Source organism: Schistocerca nitens, chromosome 2, assembly GCF_023898315.1.
Source record: "Schistocerca nitens isolate TAMUIC-IGC-003100 chromosome 2, iqSchNite1.1, whole genome shotgun sequence".
Classification (NCBI taxonomy): domain Eukaryota; kingdom Metazoa; phylum Arthropoda; class Insecta; order Orthoptera; family Acrididae; genus Schistocerca; species Schistocerca nitens.
In genome coordinates, this window is record NC_064615.1 from 464,300,349 (window position 1) to 464,326,245 (window position 25,897).

A 25,897-nucleotide genomic window follows, 5' to 3' on the forward strand; every position below is an offset into this window, starting at 1 on the left:
CAAGTGACCTGTCGGCTTAAAGAAACGGGGCATTCATTTAAGAAATCTGTGAAAACTGTGGTTGAAAGCTGTGCAGAGATTGGAAAGTGTGCATGGGAAATGAGATTAGTCAGGGAAAAAGCATAAAATTGTGTATTCAAAAATGCTACAAGGTGATAATTTTACTGCAGTAGAAACAGACCTTACAACAGTTCGACGTTCTGGACTAGCTGCAGTTACGTCTGTAGATGTTGAGAGATTATTTTCTCTGATGAAAAACGTTTTAGCTATCAGGAGACTTAAAGCGACTCCAGAAAATTTAAAAAAGCATTTTTTTGTTACGTGCAACCAATAAGCATTGTAATGCATAAGCTTTCAAGAAAAATTTCATTTTTTGTAGAGTACAATTAGCATTTTCTTTAAAACTTCCAAGTTATTTTAAAAATACAACATGATATTAGCACAGATATGATGGAAAGGTATAATTTAGTAAAAAGGAATAATTTAAGTTTTTCCATGTTGCTTTTTGTTGCCTACTTATGTCTTTTTACCTGCATATTTTAATGACTTCTAATGCCTAAGCTTCCAGTCGTCTTAACAAGGGTACTCAATTATTACCAAAGTATATGCTTACCCCTTGTCTGATTAGCTGAAAATGGTGGATCCTGGTAAGCCCCATCAACATCCTGACTGACAGGATATGAGGAATATGGAGCACCTCCAGGAACAGAGCCTGGATCAGCTTCATAACTGGGATTGAATGCAGCATCACTTCCCTGGCGGAATCGCTGGTAAGCAAACCACGCACAGCCTGCCTACAGAATATCGCACAGTCAACAACATGGTAAATGAGTTTATACAGATCCTGCAATATATGCAAAAGAACTCTTACAATCCAATTTTATAACCTAAAAATGAAAGAAATTCAAATAGAATATGAATTCTCTTTTCAGCACAGCTTCATTGAACAACAATTTATAAATACACTCAGGGTACGATAAGCTAAGAAAAGTCTCTTCAATACCACATGTTAGACAAACAAAACCATCTTTTAGCAAATACATCACAGAGATTAGAAGGAAAATGGACCACGATGTTCGGATGGTGTGGTGAAAATATTAAGACGAGAATTTCATTTAACGGTTCAACTTAAAACCATAACCTTGGTTGTATAAAAGATTCAGACCACTGTCCCTAACCTAAGGTCCCTACCCTGCAATCATACCCACTATAAAAGCTGGCCCCCCAATTACCACTTCATCCAGGCCCACCAATGGTAGATCCTGTAATACTGAGCAACTTCCAAAACAATTATAATCTGACATGTTTTGTGCACTGTGTTTTATACAGGTACAACAAATTAAAATGGCTGAGCACATGAATGGGCATAACATTAGGTACCTCAGGGTTCCCAGTCTCTTGTACAGATAGGAGAAGCCTTTCAGAATGCTTTCAAACAATTTTGAAATTGCCATATTTTTGCATTATTGTCACTTTGTGACTCAATAAGTATCCCACTATAGATCCCAATGGTCTGGGCTTTGATCCCTGGCCAGTCCAAAGATTTGTGTGTTTTAAAAATGGAAACCCCAGGTTCGAATATCAACAATACTAGAAGAAATTAGATTGCTACTCACTGTAAAGATGACCCGTTGAGTTGCAAGAGAGACAACAAAAAGCCTGTTACAAATTACAGCATTTGGCTTAAAAAAACCCTTAATTCTGGAAGCTCCAACCGGAATGCGATTTCATGTGAATAGAAATCTGGAATGCTGTGCGGAAAGAGGAGGGATAGCAAGGTACGGGTGACAGAAGAGAACACTGACGGGGCATGCAACGATTAGATGGTGGCCTGACAAGACCTGAAGGTGCAGCGTCAGAAGGTGAGGTGTAGGGGGAAAGTAAAGAGGAAAAATGAAGGACTAGGAAAGGAGAGGGACAGTGAAGGGATTAAGACAGGCTGATACACTGGCACACAAAAGAGCGTGACAGAATGTGAAAAGGGATGAAGTGATAGGATGAGGGGGTGGAAATTGTTGGGTGGAGGGTGTGGGGTATGGGGAGAGGAGGTGGTTGTAGGTTAAGGTCAGGATAATTTTGGGAGTGGAGAAAGTGTTTTAAGGATAACTCCCATCCGCACAGTACAGAGAAAAGTGGTGGCAGAAGGTAGGATCAAGATGGGGGTCTATCATTGTCGGGAGTTCAAATTTATGACAAATGGTGGTACCCCTTAGGGAAATGGAAGCACAGGACAGGAAAGGACAAGGTGCACTCAGTATGTGTGACTGAGGGCCTCATTCAACATGCTGAAGAGGTTATTCTGACAGCCACTGAGCGAACAGGGTGCAACAGACTGCAAATTGTGTTGGCTGTTGGAATAAATGGTGCCTTCTGTGTTCTGAGGTCATTCTTGTTTCAGTCCAGCAACTGGCAGAGAAAGATGAGAAGAACACACTTGCGCTTGGAATTTCAACAAAGCTCACAATTTGCAGCATTGCCCCCAGAACTGACCATGACAGTGGAAGGAATGAGCCAGAGACTTCGAAAGTTCTGCGACAAGCTATGCTGGGACTTCCTGGACTTGCACCATATGGTTGAGAACTGTAGTGTCCCCTAAATAGGTCAGGTGTGCACTACACATCAGAGGCTGCTATTCACTTAGCTGACAGTGTGGGGTGCCCACAAGGGTCTTTTAGATTAGGCAATTCTCCACCAAATCCAGATACCGATAGTAGTAGAAAACCAAGACGTATCAGTGAAAGGTCAGAAAAAACCCTCCCCCAATTGATATTACTAAAATCCTAAAGGTGAACTGCTGAAGCATTCACAATGAAGTGCCAGAGTTTGAAGTGTTCATGAAAAGCAATGAAGCTCACACAATTCTAGATACAGAAAGTTGGTTGAAACCCGAAATTGATAGCAGTGAGATTTCTGGGGAAAATTTCTGTGTATAATGAAAGGACAGGCAAATGGGAAATGGAGGTGACATATTTATCTCAGTAGACAAAAAAACTCAAATCATCCAGGATAATGGATTTCCTAGCAATGTTACTGAATTTAGGTGAACACATTAAGCAAACAAAATATTATATCTATATAATATACCTTCATTAACATCACATTTTACTAAAATTATCTCTTGTTACAGGTCTCAGAATTCCAGGTTGGAACACTATTCTGTTCTTGCACATGATCATCATGGCAGTTCCCCCCCCATTGATTTCATTGCAACAGAGTGTTATGTTTGTAAGTAACTTGTTACTACATTTTATGATCAACCTTTCTACTGATTTCTAATGTAACACTAAACAAATATGCCTGTTAATCGAAGTGAGAAAACTACTGGTTTGGAAGAAAGAAGAAAAGCAATACAGAATACACTATCTCAGTATTGCAGTATTATAATGCAGACATGGAGGGGGATTACTTTTGAGCGATTAAGGCAGAGTTTCTGAGATCCGCATATTCAGACATTTGTTAGTAACGCGTTTCTTATTAACAGTCAACAGGAACAACAATATACCAACCACTGAACTGACTCCACTTCTGTTTTTGTAGTAACGGAAAAAAATGCTTTCTCCCAGTCTTGGGAAGTAACTTTTTAACAGCTTCTTTGCTAACTGGCTGCAGACAACATTTTCTTTTAAAATTATTGCTGACAATGTAACCCTTAGTTTTGGTCCACATCAACTGTGTTGGGTAGATATATCAGTGACACGGTGGCAGCCTAATGATGTGCCCATATTCTTCCAGCTTGTCAATTTTGTGTATAAGGAATCTTGGTATGCACGAGTGTTATCCAGAAAGTAATGCACCACTTTTTTTTTCCCCAGCTGAAAACAATGCTACGAACGCCAAATGTTACGTATGTATTATTTGGAGCCTCCTGAGTGAGCGTACCAAGTTTCTGTCACTTCCGACAGATAGCTTAGCTGCAGGACAGTTTCAAATGGCACCTGTAGGTGATGTACGTTACAAGAAATGTGCCGTCATTGAATTTCTCACTGCATAGAAAGAAACTGTGGGGAATATCCATAAACACTTGTGCAAAGTCTATGGAGCATTTGCTATCGACAGAAGTACAAATAATCGCTGAGCATGGAAGGTGAGGTCATCAGAAGGCAATTTGGTGGAGCTCTACGATTTGCAACAGTCAAGGAGACCATCCACAGCTGTCACACCTGACATGTTACAATGAGCTGATGATGTCATTCGCGATGACAGATGCATTACAACTCAGCAGTTGGCACTGTATCTGTCAATCAGCAAAGTAAGTTCACGCAGTGAAGCATTGGTTCCGCCACCAGGACAAACATTGTTTACAAAGTCTGCAATTATCTGTTGTGGTATTGGGATCTTTAATAATATGCTTGCTGTAATACCTGGTGTTTATTGTTTGATCCTGTATTGCAATCATGAATCCTTCTGTCTCACTGTATATATTGCCTTTTCTTAGCCATGTGTTGGATGCGTCTTTATCGATGTGTGGCTGTGTTAGATGATACGGGTGCTTGCCATGAAGTGTTTTCTTCTTCCAATTTACTTTCTTCGTATCTGTTGATGTTATGTGATCTAAAGGGTTGTAGAAGTGGTTATGAAATTGCAGTGGTGTAGCCGATGTATTTATATGAGTGATTGCCTTGTGTATTTTGCTAGTTTCTGCTCGTTCTAGAAAGAATTTTCTTAAATTGTCTACCTGTCCATAATGTAGGTTTTTTATGTCAATAAATCCCCTTCCTCCTTCCTTTCTGCTTAATGCGAATCTTTCTGTTGCTGAATGTATGTGATGTATTCTATATTTGTGGCATTGTGATCGTGTAAGTGTATTGAGTGCTTCTAGGTCTGTGTTACTCCATTTCACTACTCCAAATGAGTAGGTCAATATTGGTATGGCATAAGTATTTATAGCTTTGGTCTTGTTTCTTGCTGTCAATTCTGTTTTCAGTATTTTTGTTAGTCTTTGTCTATATTTTTCTTTTAGTTCTTCTTTAATATTTGTATCATCTATTCCTATTTTTTGTCTGTATCCTAGATATTTATAGGCATCCATTTTTTCCATCGCTTCTATGCAGTCGCTGTGGTTATCCAATATGTAAGCTTCTTGTTTAGTGTGTTTTCCCTTGACTATGCTACTTTTCTTACATTTGTCTGTTCCAAAAGCCATACTTATATCATTGCTGAATCCTTCTGTTATCTTTAGTAATTGGTTGAGTTGTTGATTTGTTGCTGCCAGTAGTTTTAGATCATCCATGTATAGCAAATGTGTGATTTTGTGTGGGTATGTTCCAGTAATATTGTATCCATAATTTGTATTATTTAGCATGTTGGATAGTGGGTTCAGAGCAAGGCAGAACCAGAAAGGACTTAATGAGTCTCCTTGGTATATTCCACGCTTAATCTGTATTGGCTGTGATGTGATATTATTTGAATTTGTTTGGATATTAAGTGTGGTTTTCCAATTTTTCATTACTATGTTTAGGAACTGTATCAATTTAGGATCTACTTTGTATATTTCCAATATTTGTAGTAACCATGAGTGGGGTACACTATCAAAAGCTTTTTGGTAATCAATGTATGCGTAGTGTAGCGACCTTTGTTTAGTTTTAGCTTGATATGTCACCTCTGCATCTATTATCAGTTGCTCTTTACATCCTCGTGCTCCTTTGCAACAGCCTTTTTGTTCTTCATTTATAATTTTGTTCTGTGTTGTATGTGTCATTAATTTCTGTTTAATGACTGAAGTTAATATTTTGTATATTGTTGGTAGGCATGTTATGGGGCGATATTTAGCTGGGTTCGCTGTGTCTGCTTGATCTTTAGGTTTCAGATAAGTTATTCCATGTGTAAGTGTATCAGGGAATGTGTATGGGTCTGCAATGTAACTTAAATAATTTAGTTAGATGTGAATGTGTTGAGGTGAACTTCTTTAACCAGAAATTTGCTATTTTATCATTTCCAGGGGCTTTCCAATTGTGAGTAGAATTAATTGCTCGGGTGATTTCATGTTGCAAAATTATCACTTCAGGCATTTGTGGTATCATCTTGTATGTGTCTGTTTCTGCTTGTATCCACCGTGCATGCCTGTTATGTTGTACCGGGTTTGACCATATGTTGCTCCAGAAGTGTTCCATGTCTGTTATGTTTGGTGGATTGTTTATTTTAATGTGTGTGTTATATATTGTCTGGTAAAATTTCTTTTGGTTTGCGTTGAATGTTTGGTTTTGTTTCCTTCTATTTTCACTTTTTTTGTATCTTCTGAGTCGTTTGGCTAATGCTTGTAATTTCTGCTTCTTTTCGTCTAATTGCTCTGTCGCTTCTTGTTGTGAGATTTTACGTAACCTTTTTCGTTTTTTTTTTTCCGAGATTTCATTTCTTATAAATTGTGTTAGCTGTCCGATGTCTTTTCTCAGTTTTTCTATTTTGATCTGTAGCCTGTGTTGCCATGCTGGTTTTGTGGGTTTCTTCTGTGTGTTGGTTGGTTCTGATCTCTGCCTAGTGTGTATATTTAGTGTAGTGAGTGCTCCTATATAAACCAGTAGTTGTAACTCTTCCATAGTTGTGTTTTCATTTATTTTGTTGTGTATGATTGTGTTGATAGTTTTTGTTGTTGTTTCGACTTGTGGGTTATTTGGTGGTCTATGCAAAAATGGTCTAATGTCTGTATTTGTGTCTTTGTATTCTATATATGTTAGCTGAAATTTTTCTTCTATATCTAACATCTGTGTCACTTCGTGTTCTATTTGTGCTTGTTCTGGTGGCTGTCTTAAGATTTCGTTTTCCTCTGATTGTTTAATTGGTGCGTGTTGTTCTTTGTTTGTTTGATCTGGGATGTTCGAGTCCATTACTGTATTTTCTTCTTCTTCTGATTGCACATTATTTTGTTCCAGTATTTGTTGTACTTGTTGTTTGATGTTTTCTAATTCTGACTGGGGTATCCTGTTATTTTTGATTATTACACGGATCTGATCAGCTAGTCATTGTTCTGTTAAAAATTTTAATTCTGGGTATCTGGTAATAAATGTTGTGTATACTTGTGATCTGTATCCAGTTGTGTTGGTTCCTAGGTTTGTTGCTTGGTAACAACAGAACATGAGGTGTCGATTAACTTCATCTAACCATCTCATCCTCTGTCTTTGTTTTCCTTCTAGGGTGGTTGCAGGAAGCATATCCTGCAAAACATCTCTATTTGGATTTAAATCATTTTCCAGTTGGCTAGCAGTGTCGTTACCATTGTGAGCGGGCATAGGGTTTAAGCTTCATCCCCGACCATGACGGCGCTTGTCCGAGGCTTCTTTAGTTCTGTCCTGAACCAACTAATCACACTAAAAGGGGGGTTAGCCCTATTAGTGGTTTGTTCTTTTCGTCGCCTTTTACGACTGGCAGAACATACCGGAGGCCTATTTATTATTATTATTATTATTATTATTATTATTATTATTATTATATACTGGAAACAAAAAGAGATGAAATAAAACTTCAAGAGATATGTGACTGTAACGATACAATAGATGGCACTGACAGAGCTGACTGATAACTATGAGATCATGTGGAAGCAAAACAAGAAATATTACAAGAAAGTATTTCATCTTGTTATTGATTAGTTTTTCCAACAAATTTATTATATTCCACAAAAAATTCAAACACAAACACAACATTTTCCAACTTTAATGGAAGTAACTGAAGCAATTTTTGAGAAATACGTACAAGCATTAACACTACAAGTACAAGGAGATACACACAAGAATGTATGTGTATGTTTAATGCAATGTTCCCATTTCCTGCATTAGATACAATAAATATCTATTATAATTCACTTTTAAATTAAATTTCTGGTTTTCTGTTGCATTCCTTTCATACGAACCTTGCAACTATTCCAATTATGGAATAAAAGTTGTCCATGATTTTATACAGAAAAAACTGAAATCACCTGTAGTTTGAGGGCCTGACTGTTCAACAGTTTTTACTGTACTCCTGAGTCACTTTTTCTTACTATTTGTTTAAAAAGTAATTTTAGCTTTGGTCTGTAGCAGAAATCAATATGACTATCACATATGTGAAACATTACTCACAGCTATTCATACCCATGTCCTGATGAGGTATAATGATTGTCAAATACAGTAGATACATTAGTGTTTTGCACTGTACGTATCATTCCAATCATTCCACTCTGGGTGAATTAACAGAAACTATAGTCTGGCACAATAGCTGAATGGTCAGCACGTTGGATTGCCATTCACGGGGGCCCAGGTTCAACTCCCGGCTGGGGTGGGCGATTCTCTCCCCTCAGGGACTGGGTGTTGTGCTGTCATCATCATTTCATCACCATTGTCTGTGTGGAAGTCGCACAATGTGGCGCCGCACTCAGTACGACTTGCACTTGGTGGCCGAACTTCCCACCTGGGTACTCCCGGCCACTGACACCATATGATAATTTCCATTTCCAAGAGAAACTACAGCTTCAACCACTGAAAGTTATGGTTACATACATGCCCCACAGTATTTGTGCTTTTTCACCAATGTGTTGCACACAAAGACAGAACAATATTGTGAAAAGAAAAAGTCTCTATTCACCATATAACAGGAACGCAGAGAGGCACAACAAAAACACTGTCGCAAATATAGCTTTCGGCCAGTAAGGCCTTCATCTAAATTAACAACGCGCGCCCACACACACACACACACACACACACACACACACACACACACACACACGATTACAATTGCGTGTGAGTTGCATTTGTGTGAAATCTAATTTTGACGAAGGCCTTACTGGCCGAAAGCTATATTTGTGACAGTCTTTGTTGTGCCTATCTACGACTCAGTATCTCTGCTATATAGTGAGTAGCAACTTTCCTTAACACAATATTATTACATTCCATTCAGGATTTTCCATTGTTTGACACAAAGAAATTTCCTCCTTATGAAAATGTGAAATTTACGATTTACGATTATTTTGTAGGAAAGCATTTTCTACTGTGCATTAAACAATTTTTAGAAGTTAATCTATGCAGGTGCATAGCTAGTGGTCCACAAGCTGTAAAGATGCTTGTGCGCAAAATCATTGCAGGAATCTCTTAAGACGAAATCTCCAATTCATTATTTCCAATTCATGTAATGTAATTTGGATTGTTTTCTAATGAAATATTCCTGAAGTACTAATCAGCGTATGTCAGTAACTCACACGATTTACTAAATCAATTTTTGTAATTTTGTAAATAATATACAACAAATTTCAAAATTTTGTTAACATACCCAAGTAAAAATAGAAAAGAAGGAGAAGGCAATGGCAGCTTGAACGTCATTGACTCCAATTCCTCCTTTCGGCGTGCTTGACTGGCTCCACTGATTTGTTAAGTAACAGAAGCCGACAAAATACAAAAATGTCCATAAACCTGAAACAAATCCAATCATGCACTGACTATACCACAATACATTTTATCTATACCGATCTACAGTTCACAAGAATTTGGCGGTGTTATAACAAGGAAACAGCTTCAAATTCACAAAGAGAAAACAAGTTAAAAGAAAAGAAAGGGGGCCAACTAGCACTTTGGTTTTTTATGTCAGCATCTTTAGTGTGACACACACACACACACACACACACACACACACACACACACACACACACAATAAATCAACAAGCTGTTAAATTATGGTTTTGATAGATACGAACTGTTCTGTTAATAAAGAAATTCATTTTACAGCTACAATTTAGTGACAACTTACATAATCTGTATAGTAATGAAATTTAGTCACAGTAAGTATAAGAAGTAATTAAGAAAGTAGAAAACTATGGTATCACAAAACTTAACTAACATGTTCAACTATATCCTACCAGTCAGTCATTTTTTCACATATCCTTTTCTATTTGTATTTTTATTTTGTCAAATGCAGAAAACTTTGATAGTATCCTGAGAAGAAATGTTGACATGATAGTGCAACTTTAAAAAAATATCATGTTGCTTCTTTTTCTACTCCCAGGAACTTTTACTAAACTAACACTTGCTAGCAATATCAAACCAGCAAGGTAAAAAATTATTTTTTCAAAATTAAATTTCACAAGGTAGTAGCATATAACAAGTTGTGCAGATCGCCTTAGCTTTCAATAGTGGAAGCAACAGTGTTTCCTGACAGTTCCAGTCTTGATGTGGACCAATCTAATAGTTAATCACAAATTAACTTTGGTAAAATGTGTACCGTAAGTTTATAACACGATCCATTAAGTAAATTCAAATTCTTGTTACCATTCTCAGGGACATGACATGTTCCATGCAGCTCTCCATGATAGTCTATTCTGTATAATTACGAGGGTCATTTTTAAAGCAAGAACCATTATTACATTGTGCTCACGCATCCTGTCGTGTGACATTTGTTCATGGTCAGCCACTCTTGGCCCGTCTCTCATGATGCCGCCAATACATTTTATGTCTCTGTCATTGGTTGTATGGTTATACTGCTTTGTTTGTCACCACGTTAATCATTACTCACACTGACTGAAGTGCGCTTGTTTATTCGGTTCTTCAATGTGAAACAAGTTCGTCCTGCTGAAATTCACCAGCAGTATGTTTGAACGACAGAAATATGCGAAAATGGTATAGGCTGTTTAAACAAGGAAGGGCAAATGTTCATGATGATGAACAATCTGGATGGCCTATTGTCACAAATGAAGAGTTAACCCAGAAAGATTTGAGGAGGTAATTCGCTAAAACAGGCACCTTACTACTGGCGAGCTGCATCGGAAATTTCCATAAGTTTCCAGATCCATAGTTTATCACAGTGTCACTAATAAACTTCCATAATAATAAAGTATGCAAGATGGGTGCAAAAAATGCTGACAGAAGAACACAAAACAAAGCAAATGGCACATTCTTTGTCCGTTTTGGAGTGCTATAGCAAGGATGGTGACGGGTTCTTGAGTCACATGGGGGCTGGTGATGAAACATGGATTGCACACTACACTCCACGGAATGAATGTCAATCCAGTGAGTGGCATCATTCAAACTCCCTGACGAAACTATGAAAATGCAAAAAAGAACCTTCAACACAGAAAATCAATGCCACAGTTTTATGGAACCAGAAAGGCATTCTTCCATTAGACTTTTTTGCCAAGAGGAATGACAATGATGAGAGATACTGTGAAACTTTATTAAAGCATAGGCACACCATTCAAAATCGCCGGCAGGGACTGCTCTCTAGCGGCATCGTTCTGCTCCATGATAATGCTCAGCCTCATGTTGTGGCAAGAATAATGACACAACTGGACAAGTTTGAGAATTACTGGTTCATCCACCACGCAGTCTTGACTTACCAGACTCATCTCTTCCAAAATTGAAGAAATTTCCACAACTTTACAAATGTTTAAATGTTAATGGAGATTAAGTTGGAAATTTAAAATATATGCATATTTCAGTTTGTGATAATTTATATTCATAAAGTTTCTCTTACTCCATTACACATTGGTTCTAACTTTAAAAATGATCCTCTATCTTAGTCTCTGACTGCTAAAACTGACATGCAATTTAACTTCATTGCTATATTTCAGCTTTTATCTTTATTTACAATTTTTACCTCCATATTTCTTTACAATATTAAATTAACTATTCCTTGGTGCCCTAGAATGTGACCTGTCAATCTTTCCCTTAAATTAATCAAATTTTATCACACAACTCCTCTCTTTCATTCAGTAGTTCAGCACTAATTATGGAAACTGCTCATCAAATATTCAATCTTCTGTAGCACTACAATTTCAAAAACTTCAATTCTCTTGCTTGCACTGGTTACTGCCAATATTTCATGTGTATATATAACTACTCTGCAGGGCAACTCTTTAACAAAGATGTTAACTTTTTTCCTTTAGAAAAGTCATAATCATGAATCATTATTATTGACTATCTACTTTATACCCTTTACTGCTGCCATCAACAAAATCTTTCTTCTACTTTTAGCATTATAGTTCCTAACCTAATCCCTCAGTCATCTGACAAATTAATCTAAGTACAATCTACTACCTTTATTTGCTTTTACTGATGTTCATCTTCTATCGGAATTATAAAATATTAGTTTCTTTCTCATCATTAAAAGTAAGTTCTATGTGAAATTAACCCATGGTCTCATCCTCAACATTTCACATCTTTATAATATTTTTTAAGTATTGTTTTGCTTGCATGAATTATTCCAAATTTCTTTTATGGCCATCACCCCCAAAAACTATGCAACTTACAGAGCTTTAAAATCTATGTGCTACTTGGCCATATTAATACAGATGCAAATTTTTTCCACAACATTATTTTTAATTCATAAAATTTTCAATGATAATTTCATTTTGAAAGGGAAAAAATGTCAAACAATATATTTTAAAGCGTGTGCCAAATTTCATGATGTGTTCTAGTGGGAACCTACTACAATGAATTTCATTTTAGTGCTGAGTGCAGTACCCATCATATAGTCTGCAGGACTTAGTAATGGAATACTTAAAAAGCAAACAATAAATAAGTGACTAGTATTAGAACACTCTAAATTTAAATAGAATTTGTCTGCCCCATGTTCAACATACATCAACACAGGCCCAACATGGACTATAAATATCTCACTAGAAGACTGTGAAACTGTTTTTGATTTCATAAAATTATTCTTTTTATTTTATTTTATTTTTTACAGAAATGTAAGTAGCTGTGCTTTACAGATTTAGATGCAATGGAAACAAGTACCACAGTTAAAATTGTCTGTTAGTTCAGGGTTACAAGTAAATTGGGTATTTGCTTTTTAACAGTCACACTTATGAAACCATGTAAGAGCTACATGCAAAGGCACTGTAACATGGTTCCTCTGGAGTGAGTGAGAGAGAGAGAGAGAGAGAGAGAGAGAGAGAGAGAGAGAGTTAGTTGGACACTTCCAGTACAGTTTGGCAACACTGCTTTACGACCATGACTCGTGCACCATCCAATCACACAAGTATTGTTGAATGTAGGAACCAGACAATTTTAATTGTTACTTGTCACAGTTGTGTGCTCTTGGTGCTGCATTAGTTCACTTGTTACTGGAATGAGTGTTTTGGCTTTTTTAAACGAAATTCCCCATACCTGCAGTAACAAACATGATAACTTTTGCTGCATACATGCAGTTATTTATGGTTCACATAGACAACAATCAAAGCACTTTTTTTTGTTTGGTTTTAGGGCACAAAACTGCTATGGTCATTAGCGCCCAGCCCGTAACTTAGGAAACAGTAAAAAAACCGAAATTGAAAACAAGCAGCAATGAAAACAAAGTCATAAAATTGGAGAAACTAAAAGCAGAAGGAAGGCTTAAAAATCCACTACAGAAAGGGGTTTGTTATCCCCAAAAAAAGCTTCAAATAACTGACGTCATTTCACTGTCACTAATAAACTGGAGAACGCGGTCGGCTGAGCGCGTGTCATCGGCTAAAATCGACGATAGATCAGGCGATAGCTGTAGACGGGCGCGTAACGGATTAAAATAGGGGCATTCAATTAAAAGGTGTCTTACCGTCCACAGCTGAGAGCAGTGGGGACAGATTGGGGGAGGATCGCCGCTTAAAAGATGTTGATGGCTAAAAAGACAGTGCCCTATCCGGAGTCTAGTTAAAATTACCTCCTCCCGACGACGCGTTCGGGAGGAAGAGGTCCAAGCGCAAGGAAGGGCTTTCACTTCCCGCAATTTATTATGGGGAAGTGTGGACCAATGCGCATGCCATAAATGAGCAACTTTGCGACATAAACCGCTCCGTAGATCAGTGAAGGGAAGTGACTGAATAGCTGGCCGAGGAAGAGAGACTGCAGCCTTGGCCGCTGTATCGGCCGCCTCATTCCCACAGATACCAGCGTGTCCCGGGAGCCAGAGGAACGCCACCGAGACGCCCCCCAGGTGGAGCAAGCGCAGACAGTCCTGAATCCGGTGGACCAGAGGGTGCACAGGGTAAAGAGCTTGGAGACTGAGGAGAGAGCTGAGAGAATCCGAGCAGATAACGTACTGTATCCGCCGATGGCGGCGGATGTAGTGGACAGCCTGGAGAACAGCGTAAAGCTCCGCAGTATACACCGAACACTGGTCGGGAAGCCGAAATTCATTTGGGGTGTCGCCAACAATATAGGCACTCCCTACACCTAACGATGTTTTCGAGCCGTCGGTGTAAATAAATGTGGCGTCCGTCATTTGTGCACGTAGAGCAGCAAATGCCCGACGATAAGCAAGTGTAGGGGTACCATCCTTGGGAAATCGACAAAGGTCACGGAGCAGGCAGATCCGGGGACGGAGCCAAGGCGGTGCTGTACCCCAAGTTGTCAAGAAGGTTTTAGGAAAGCGGAAGGAAAGAGAATGGAGCAGTTGACGGAAGCGGACTCCCGGGGGTAGTAGGGAGGAGGAGCGGCCTGCATACCCTACGTCAATGAGGCGTCGAAAAAAAGGGCATGGGCTGGATTAGCAGGCATGGAAGACAGATGGCTAGCATAACGACTCAGAAGGACTGCTCGCCGATTGGACAACGGAGGTTCAGCAGTCTCAGCATAAAGGCTCTCCACAGGGCTAGTGTAAAAAGCTCCAGACACTAAACGTAATCCACGGTGGTGGATAGAGTCGAGACGCCGAAGAATAGACGGCCGAGCAGTGGAGTAGACTATGCTTCCATAATCCAATTTCGAGCGCACTAAGGCGCGATAGAGGCGGAGAAGGACCACTCGGTCCGCTCCCCAGGAGGTACCATTCAGGACACGGAGGGTGTTAAGCGATCGCAGACAGCGAGCCGAAAGATAGGAAACGTGGGAGGACCAGCACAGTTTTCTGTCAAACATAAGACCCAAGAATTTAGCGACGTCTGAAAACGGAAGGTTGACAGGTCCTAGATGTAAGGAGGGCGGAAGAAACTCCTTACGTCGCCAAAAATTAACACAAACGGTCTTACTGGGAGAGAAACGGAAGCCGGTTTCGATGCTCCAAGAGTGGAGGCGATCGAGACATCCTTGAAGACGTCGTTCAAGAAGGCTGGTCCGTTGAAAGCTGTAGTAGATCGCAAAATCATCCACAAAGAGGGAGCCCGAGACATCGGGAAGGAGACAATCCATAATTGGATTTATAGTGATGGCAAACAGTACAACACTCAGCACGGAGCCCTGGGGTACCCCGTTTTCTTGGGAGAAAGTGCGGGAGAGAGTAGTGTTCACCCGCACCCTAAATGTGCGCTCTGCCATAAATTCGCGAAAAAAAAGGGGCAGCCGGCCTCGAAAGCCCCAAGAGAACAGTGTGCGGAGGATGCCTGTCCTCCAACAGGTATCGTATGCTCTCTCCAGATCAAAAAATATTGCTACCGTTTGGCGTTTCCGGAGAAAATTGTTCATGATATAAGTGGAGAGAGCAACAAGATGGTCAACTGCAGAACGATGCTTTCGGAATCCGCATTGGGCAGGTGTTAAAAGACTGCGGGATTCCAGCCACCACGCTAAACAGTAATTCACCATACACTCCAAAACCTTACAGACACTACTCGTGAGAGAAATGGGGCGATAGCTAGAGGGGAGATGTTTGTCCTTTCCAGGTTTCGGAACAGGAACGACGATAGCTTCCCGCCATCGTCTGGGAAAAGTACTGTCGGTCCAAATTCGATTATAAAGGCGAAGGAGGTAACGCAGACTATGGGTTGATAAATGTAGCAACATTTGGACGTGGATACCATCTGGTCCTGGGGCGGAGGAGCGAGAAGAAGAGAGTGCATGTTGGAGTTCCCGCAAGGAGAAAACAGTATTGTAGCTTTCGCGATTTTGAGAGGAGAAAGCAAGAGGTCACACTTCCGCTGCACGTTTCTTCGGGAGAAACGCTGGCGGGTAATTTGAAGAGCTCGAAATCTCGGCAAAGTGCTGACCCAACGAGTTAGAAATTGCGACGGGGTCCACTAATGTGTCATGCGCGACAGTGAGCCCAGAGACCGGGGAGAAACCAGGCGCGCCTGAGAACCGTCGAAGCCGACTCCAAACTTCCGAGGAGGGAGTGAAGGTGTTAAATGAGCTAATAAAGAATTTCCAGCTTGCCTTCTTGCTATCGCGGATGACACGACGGCATCGCGCTCGGAGCTGCTTATAGCGGATACAGTTGGCCAAAGTAGGATGGTGGCGGAAAACGCGGAGAGCACGTCGCCGCTCACGTAGTGCATCACGGCATGCCTCGTTCCACCAAGGAACTGGGGGGCGCCGGGGCAATTCGGAGGTGCGTGGTATTGAATGTTCCGCAGCTGTAAGAATAACGTCGGTAATATGTGTGACCTCATCGTCGACACTGGGAAAGTGACGGTCATCGAATGTCGCTAGAGACGAAAAAAGTGTCCAATCGGCTTGAGCAAGCTTCCAGCGTCGCGGGCGCATATATGGCTGTTGAGGCTGCAGTCTAAGGACACATGGAAAGTGGTCACTCGAGTGTGTATCATCAAGGGCGAACCATTCGAAGCGCCGAGCTAGTGGAACAGTACCGACCGCAAGGTCCAAATGAGATAAATTTGCCGTGGAGGCAGACAAAAACGTAGGGACCCCAGTGTTGAGGCAAACTAGATCTGCTTGGTGGAAGACGTCTAGCAATAGTGAGCCACGTGGACAAGGATGTGGAGATCCCCAAAGCGGGTGGTGGGCATTGAAGTCCCCAACCAGCAAATATGGGGGTGGAAGCTGACCAAGAAGATGAAGGAGATCAGCTCGTGCCATTGGTGTGGACGATGGAATGTATACAGTACAAAGAGAGAATGTGTATCCGGAAAGGGAAAGACGGACGGCGACAGCTTGGAAGGAAGTGTTTAAATGGATTGGGTGATAATGGACAGTTTCATGGAGAAGAATCATGAGTCCTCCATGTGCTGGAGTGCCTTCAACAGAGGGGAGATCATATCGGACGGACTGAAAATGAGGGAGAACAAAGCGGTCATGGGGACGCAGCTTTGTTTCCTGAAGACAAAAGATGACCGGCGAGTAGTATTTTAAGAGGATCGACAATTCATCCCGATTGGCTCGAATACCGCGGATATTCCAGTGGATAATGGACATAGGGTGAACTGGAAATGGAGGAATGTGACCAAGGTCGCTGTCAACTCAACGACTGCTCTGAGCTTGCGACCGACAGCACGGAATGGCATTCAGCCGAAGGCAGAAGATCCTGATCCATAGGTTGGTCAGGAGCAGCTCCTGCCACCAGCGACCGGCCGGTTGATCGGCCGCCAGCTGTGCGCCTCGGCGACACAGAAGACGGCCGAGGGCGACTTCCGCCAGGTGGTGCTGTAGATGGGACACGCCTTGGCGGAGAAGGAGAGGAACTGGGTTTCTTTGTAGCCTTCTTGGAAGTATGATGTTTAGAGGAAGGAGGAACCGATGGTTGCGAAGTTGCCGTACGTAAAAACTCTTCACGAGTATGCTCTTTTTTCGAAGTCTTGGTGTCTGACTTTTGGGCTCGAGATTTAGCAGAACTCGACGAAGGGTGAACCAGAGAGTGGGCAGGCGAAAGTGGTGAGGTTGAACGGGCGATCTTTGCACTGGCCGATCTGACGACCGTGGCACTAAAGGTGAGGTCGCAAGTCTGCGTGGCCGCCTCCTTTGTTGGCCGAGGAGAAGCAAGGACAGTGCTGTATTTTCCTTTCTGAGGCACGGTGGGCTGTCGACTGGCGAATAATTTTCGAGCAGCAAAGGTCGACACCTTTTCCTTTACTCGAATTTCCTGGATGAGCTTTTCGTCCTTAAAAACGGGACAATCTCGAGAGGAAGCGGCGTGGTCACCCATACAGTTGATGCAGCGAGGGGATGGAGGTGGACAAGCACCCTCATGGGCATCCCTGCCACACGTAACACATTTGGCTGGATTGGAACAGGACTGGCTGGTGTGATTGAACCGCTGGCACCGATAGCAACGCGTAGGGTTCGGGACGTAAGGGCGAACGGAAATTATCTCATAGCCGGCTTTGATTTTCGATGGTAGTTTAACTTTGTCAAATGTCAAGAAGACAGTGCGGGTTGGAATGACGTTCGTGTCAACCCTTTTCATAACCCTATGAACAGCCGTTACGCCCTGGTCAGACAGGTAGTGCTGAATTTCTTCGTCAGACAGTCCATCGAGGGAGCGTGTATAAACGACTCCACACGAGGAATTTAAGGTACGGTGCGGTTCCACCCGGACAGGGAAGGTGTGTAGTAGTGACGTACGCAGCAATTTTTGTGCCTGGAGGGCACTGACTGTTTCTAACAACAGGGTGCCATTCCGTAATCTGGAACAAGACTTTACAGGACCTGCAATTGCGTCGACACCTTTCTGAATAATGAAAGGGTTGACTGTGGAGAAGTCGTGACCTTCGTCAGACCGAGAAACAACAAGGAACTGTGGCAACGATGGAAGAACTGACTGTGGTTGAGACTCAGTGAACTTACGTTTGTGAGCAGACATAGTGGAAGGTGAGGAAACCATTGCGGAAGAATCCCCCATGATTACCGGCGTCTCCGATGGCGCGCTCCTCCCTTGTGGGGGCCCTCTCTGAGGGCACTCCCGCCTTAGGTGATTGTTCACACCTCAGGTCACACCTCCCGACAAACGGACGGAGGGACCAATCGGCACTTTCGGAAGGTATCAGCTCGGGTAATCACCCCTCCCTGGGCCTGGCCGTTACCAGGGGGTACGTACGTGTCCTACCTGTCTACCCGGGGCGGGGAATTACGCGTTACCCCGTCACCGGCTACGCATGGAAGTGCGTGGGTTGGCCTTCAGACACGCACAGGGAGGAAGAAAGAGAAAGGGAAAGGAAAGAAGAGAGGTCTCAAACGCCGCAGCGGAGAAGGTAGAGAGAAGAGGTAAGGAAAAGAGAAGGACAAGGGAAGGATGAAGATTTACAAGCAAGGAAGGAAGGCGAAGAATGTAGTATATTTACAAGCGTCCGTCTCCGGACGTAGGCACAAACCATAACCCCAGAGAAAGGGAAAGAAAGAGCCAGAGGTGAAGAGGGGGGGCGAAGATGGGGGATGGGGAAGGATGCGGAAAGGGAAGGTATGCAGCCCGGAAAGGAAGGAAGGCCACATCAGCTCGGGGTCCCGTGCTCGCTACGCACGTATCCACAAAAGAGTTGTGGATCCCCTGGGGGGAATCAAAGCACTGAAACAATCTTACCCCTTCTATTTTGGGTATCAAGTTGGAGCTGCTATATATGTTAATCTACACTGAATTATTGGTGTTTAGTAAAAGCACCTCCATGGAAGTTTGTCTGCCTGCTATTTAGTGCAAACCCATAAATCATAGGTCTGATTGCTATTTTTGTATGGCACCTCCACTGAGAAAATAAGTCATACTGGGAGGAAAGAGGAAGAGAGATGTTGAATCAAACGTTTGGCTGTCAAGAGAGTAACACGCGTTGCCTGTAATGACTACTGTAGTCTACTATTGTCAAATCAGCTTTCGCAGAACCCAAAGAAAATTCTGATTATATGTAAAGGCTGTTAGTGTCCAGCCTCTAGCGAATGAGACAGGAACTAAAATCGATGACAGCAAAACAAAAGCTGAAATGTTTAACACAATTTTCAAACGTTCCTTTACAAAGGAAAGCTCAGGAAAATTGCCCAATTTAATCCCTGTACCACTGAAAAGATGAATGAAATAGGTACTAGTCTCAGTGGTATTGATAAACAGCTGGCATCATTACAACTGAACAAAGCTCCCGGCCCTGATGGAATGCCTTTCAGGTTCTACACTGAATTTGCAGCTGAATTAGACCTCTTCTAACTATAATCTATGGCAGATCACTAACAAAATCCCATGCTCAGTTCTCAGAAAACTGGTACAGGTCACACCTGTACCAGAAAGTTAATAGAAATGATCCACAAAACTAATGTCCAATATCCTTGACATCGATTTGTTGCAGAATCTTAGGACATATTCTGAGCTCAAACATAATAAGGTATCTTGAACAGAATGATAACCAGGATAAACTTCAAAAACGTCTATCATGAGAAACACAACTCTCACTTTTCTCACATGATGTACTCTAAGTTTTGGATTACAACAGATTCAGTGCTTCTCGATTTCCAAAAAGCATGACTCTGTACCACATCTACAATTTTTGTCAAAACGATGATCATATGGGGTATGAAGTGAAAAAAATTACAATAAGTACCACACATGCAGCAGATGAGGTTAAAGTACACACTAATTTCTAATTTGTGTGTGTGTGTGTGTGTGTGTGTGTGTGTGTGTGTGTGTGTGTGTGTTTTAAAAATCATTTTGTTTGTAATGACACTGTCAACATTGAGCATTGCATGAAAGGCATGATTAGCACTATTGTTCGAGTTGACTCCAGCAACACAATGCTAAAATAAAATTGTGAAAATCTGCCGAAACACAGAAGAAAATGAGCCTGCCAGAGGGTCACTATATACCTGGCATGATAAACCCTAGTGTACTTTATGACAAGTATCATTTTAACTAGCTTGCAAACTATGTGGAGTTTAAATTTGAACTAATAAACTGGTTTGGGAAATTTGAATTTAAGGACGGTCAGCTAGCACATTTTTAAAGCTGACTAAAATGGCACAAATTTCTAGTTTGTAAGTCAAATAATTTGATATATGGTAATTTCAAGGTTTCAAAACCTAGCAAAAATCATACCATTTTGGAAGCTTTACAAATTAATAAAATAACTCAAAAAGTTAATGCCTAGAAATTTTAATTTTGAATTTTGTTGTTTTGATATGCCTGTAGAAATCCTACAATTCTAAATCATCAATTTTCACAGTTATCTTTTTCTATTGGTCAATTTCACAGAGGGACCGCGCAGGAAATAACTTTTCCTTTTTATTAGAATTAAAAGATCATAGTAACCAATTCATGTGGAAGCTTCATGTAATCAATTTAAACTGACCTTTAAGACTGAAAGTGGGTGTTTCAATAATTTTTAATTTTTGAAGAAAAGCTTACAGCCCTGGCAGAACCATCGTGAACCATTGAAATTTAATTGTTATATTAACAAAAATTGTAAAGAGTGGCGAGGTCATAGATTTAAGTCTCAAAACCAACATGAGCCATACAAATAATTGATATGAGACCCATATAATTCCAACCTTCAGTATAATTTTGATATGAAATACGAATTACTATCTGGAAACCAAATTCAGACAAAGCTACCTTGTCTGGAAGATCAAGAAAGTATACAGTATTAAAAGGTTGCCAACACAATTCTGCATATTTCTCTGGTCTGCACTCAAACAATGAATACAGCCAGGTTGTTCAATGTCTGACAAAACTAGTTACACAAAATAATTTGACCAATTTGTCTGTCAGCATTGATTTCTTTAATCACAAGTGTGCTCTTCAATTAGAAACACGAAACAAAGACTTTTGTTCTTTGTTAGTGAAACGGCCAACGAGTTAATCAACATCAACTTAGTGTGTACACACGGAAAAAAACGGGTTTCCCCCGTTAAAAACGCATTCTTTCCCCATGTGAAAATACACTTCTTCCAAGGTGAAACACACACTTTTCCATGATAAGAGACAGTATACTTTCTCTTGGAGCTGTGAAAGTATCAATCGATTGAATGGTAAAGATTTTATACACCAGCAGGGAACTTCAGAGAATGAAAAAATTCAGTGAAAAAAGTTTTGGAAAGATCTGTGATGTGCAGCAACATTTACACTGCATATTTTCATATGATACGCTGCATATTTTTGTATATGCATTAAGAAAGTATTGATTCGAAATAGCACTTTAGTTTCTGAAGTATTGAAATCTAGATTAACATGGGCCTTTATTTTGTAAGCCAATCATATCTCATGTCACGTGATCTCACCAACCAATGACAGCAGATATTCAGAGCAAATGACACATGACAGTCAGCCAATAGCAACATCACTTAAGTAGTGTTAACCACAAATATGAAAAGTTAAGCTTTCACATATAATTTTGCTCTTTTTTGTGTGTGTTACACTAAGATACATCACACAAATGTGACAGTAAAATTTTAAACAATGACGACGTCCAGTCTTCTAGACTCTAGAAGTCTTTTACATGGCTAGTCCTCAAGGTGTTAGGCTTTAAATGAGAGTCAAACACACTTTGATTTAAGAAATTCATTGCACACATAACACGTGTCATCTTGTGTAAAAGGAAACTTACTTTTAAACTAACTCTTTTCAAAGCACCATTCGCAATATTTTCTCACGATCATAGCTTCATTTCAGCAGTTGCCAGAGACCGCCAGGAAACAGGTGTTACTGCACATGGGCAGCTACGATGACATAGGAGGCCCGCATGTTCATACATATATAGCATCAAGAGATACTACATGATGTCAAAATACGTAAGATACTCTAAGGGCATTGGAATTTTGTAAACCACATTAAAATGAATAAAGCTTTTGAGTGCAGTTTTCAGGATGCAAATTTTCTTAGAGTACCACTGTTGTATTATCTCATGCTTGGTTCCTTATTATGGCATAATGCCCTATGTGCCAGAAGGTGAAAATGGGCACTTGAAATTCACTGATCAGTTTAAACTGGCCAATAGTGCGGAATGAAACACTTCACTTCTAAGGAATTTATTGCCTCTGGGGAAAAATTAATGAAAGCCACATTTATTTATCAAACTGACAGAAATAACTTTATTGTTCTGCAAGGCAATTGTCTGGAGGGGGGGGGGGGATTGTGCAAATAAAATAAAAGAACTGAAATTAATAACATATGTTAGCCTTCTGTAATTATCTGAATGTATTTAATTCACTTGATAGCTCCTAGCCACAGAAATCCATTTTGTTTTCATTTGATGTGACGTGCAAACGAAGAGGAAACAGCAAAATCACTAAATGTAGACATGGCTTCCGTGTAGACTAACCCCCTGCTCACTACAACCCAGACTGCTATGCACATGTGCAAATTTGGCAGCTTGGACACACCAGAAAAATTGTTCCGCGTAGCATCTGAGTGCTTGTTGCTACTACTGATCAGTTAACAGCCACACTTCAGGTAGCCAGAAGCAGGAGAAGGTACTGACCATACGCAACTCAACAGCTCGTGTGTGAGAGCCCATGGACAACTGCTAAAATGTACTTAAACAGTTGTGATGTCATGCTCGTCAACAGCAATTTATTGTTATGAAGTGTTCCATAGTCTTTGTCCTAAAGCCTTTGACACATTTTGCTCTATCAGTTCTTACCAGTCAACATAACAAAAATTTAACTGAAGACAAACAATGAAAAATTATCGGGTTTTTCCCGGTTTCCTGGAACTTACCTGTTTAACTATTATGAAGGTTTATATGCAAGCATATACCTTCACACAAGCAGCCTACAGATTTCACTTAAAACTTTGTAAACATTCTAATCAATTTCAGAAATGACGTAAAATAAGGATTAATATTACATGTTTTTAAGTAACCTGTATAACTGATGTGCAGAAGACAGAGGAAAGTATATCCTCAGTTCCACTGGTTACAACTAGTTCTCTGAACGCCATCTAATAGTACATCTACAGTCCACCCATGAACTATGTACAACGAATAAGCCATTAGTTACCTGCTTATGAGGAACTAAAAGCAAGGTAACACCACTACCCTATCTCAATATTACCCATGTACAGTAGTATCAACAATTGCATATCATTAGCAACAGTCACTACATTGAAAAGTTGTGCATTTTCAAGTTCCCTCATTCAACTACTGTTCAGCTACAAGACTGCCTGATAATGGCAACCATTGTGTAACTTATTACTTCAGACAAAGTGATACATTATTCACTACTTCTCTAACCAACGAAGTATCACAGTGACTTTGGACAAGCATTTTGTTCTCTTACTATTTTTTGTGCATGTCATGAGCGAGAGTGGCCACAGAATATCTGCCAGGCAGGGCAATGGCCATCTCTCCGGTGCTTGGAGACACTTGCCGATTGCGGCAGTTATTCTATGAAATTATGAACATAGATTATGAAGTCAAAGCAACTACAAAGACGACTTGTTTAGCACAAATACTGACAAAGGTTGGCATTGTTTATACAGCATAGAAAACGGGAATCACACACACTCACTATGACTGGATGTGGTGGAAACCACAAAGGCGCCTAGAATAATGAGGCATCAAGCCGAGATGGAACTTCCACTGGGAAAATGTTGTGGGATTGTCTGAAAATCAAAAGACATAAAATAATGGACATCTGAGTGATCAGAAAGATACCACCAACACTGGATTTTTTTGGGGGCACTCAACTACTAAGGTCATCAGTGCCCAGTCACAAACGTTAGTGCACTAATAGCATAGAAAAACGCAAGGGGGCAACATCAGAAAGTACTTAGAAGGACGCAGAGAAACAAAATAAAAGAGTTAGATCTTTTTGGATAAGTCCATCAGTGTAATAAAATGAAGGACACGAACAGCTGCTTGAGCGTCATTAGCTAAAAGTTCCTGTAAGGTAGACGGCAGACATAGGACAACACGAGAGTTAATAAAACGGGGACAGGACAATAAAACATGACACACAGTCAATGGATGACCACAGGGGCACTGCGGGGCGGGGTCAACGGACAACAGGTAGCGGTGGCTAAATCGGCAATGCCCAATCCGCAACCTGGCCAAAAAGACCACCTCTCGCCGGGAAGGGCGTGAGGAGGTCTTCCAAGCCGTCGGGATCGGTTTGATGGCCCTAAGCTTATTTTCATGGAGAGAGGACCAAGCCTGATGCCACAATGATGAAACGTGCCAACAAAGAACCCCCACTAACATCAGTTGACAGCAGCCTTAGCCACAGCATCAGCAGCTTCGTTCCCAGGCACACCAATGTGGGCAGGAAATAAAACACGAGCACCAGTATCAGCTAGCGACTGAAGGGACCGTTTAATTCGTTGCACAAGCGGGTGGTCCGAATATGGGTCACAGAGACCCTGTATGGCGCTCAAATAATCAGAGCAGATGGCATAGGGAGCATGACGGTGGTGGCGGATATACTGAACAGCCTGATAGAGAGCAAAAAGCTCAGCTGTAAAGCTTGAACACTGATCAAGGAGCCAGTATTGAAAGGTATCATCTCCAATTACAAAGGCACATCTGACGCCAGCAGTAGTCTTGGAGCCATCTGTGTAAATAAAGACGTTATTAGCGAGTCCCGAACGAAGTTCGACAAACCCCGAGCGGTATATCAAATCCATGCTCCTCTCCTTTGGGAGTGAGAGGAGTTCAAGGTGAACGCAAACCTGAGCCTGGAGCCAAGGTGGCGTCGGGCTCTCACCAACTCGAAAAGTCATAGGAAGGGTAAAATCAAGTTGCTGAAGCAGGCGACGAAAGCGAACTCCGGGAGGCAACAGGGCAGAGACATACAGCCCGTATTGGTGGTCGAGAGAGTAGTCAAAGGAGGAGAAATATGATGGGTGGGTGGGCATTGACATCAGTCAGCAGGCGTACCGACAAAGCAACATATTGCACCAGTAGTTTAGCGGTAATTCGGCATACAGACTCAACAGGGCTGGTGTAGAATGCTCCAGTCACCAGACGTAACCCCCGATGGTGGACAGAGTTTAGACGGCGTAAGATGGATGGCCGGGCAGAAGAGTAGACAAAGCTCCCATAATCCAGCTTTGATCGGACAAAGGACTGATATAAGCGAAGCAGGACCATTTGATCTGCTCCCCATAATGTACCGCTGAGAACATTGAGGACTTTTAGGGAACAGGTACAACAAGCAGCCAAGTAAGACATGTGGAGACCAGCAAAGTTTCCTGTCAAATGTAAGGCCTAAAAATTTTGTTGTTTCCACGAATGGGAGAGCAACGGGACTGAGATGTAAGGATGGTGGAAGAAACTGTAACTCCAAAAGTTCATACAGACCGTTTTCTCACCAGAAAAACAGACTGTTGGCGACACTCCAGGAATATAGACTGTCTAGAAAACGCTGAAGACAGCGCTCCAGAAAACATGTAA

The 25,897-nt window shown here is 41.1% G+C and overlaps 1 protein-coding gene across 1 annotated transcript in view; it reads right to left on the reverse strand.

Annotated features, from left to right (window-relative positions):
- Window positions 1–25,897, reverse strand: part of LOC126235099 (synaptogyrin) — a 65,793-nt gene that overhangs the window by 26,982 nt on the left and 12,914 nt on the right. Inside the window, exons 3-4 of the mRNA XM_049943833.1 lie at window positions 9,232–9,371; window positions 614–794 (exon numbers count right to left, since the gene is read on the reverse strand). Coding sequence (XP_049799790.1) covers window positions 614–794; window positions 9,232–9,371 — 321 coding nt within the window. The remainder of the gene's footprint in view (window positions 1–613; window positions 795–9,231; window positions 9,372–25,897) is intronic.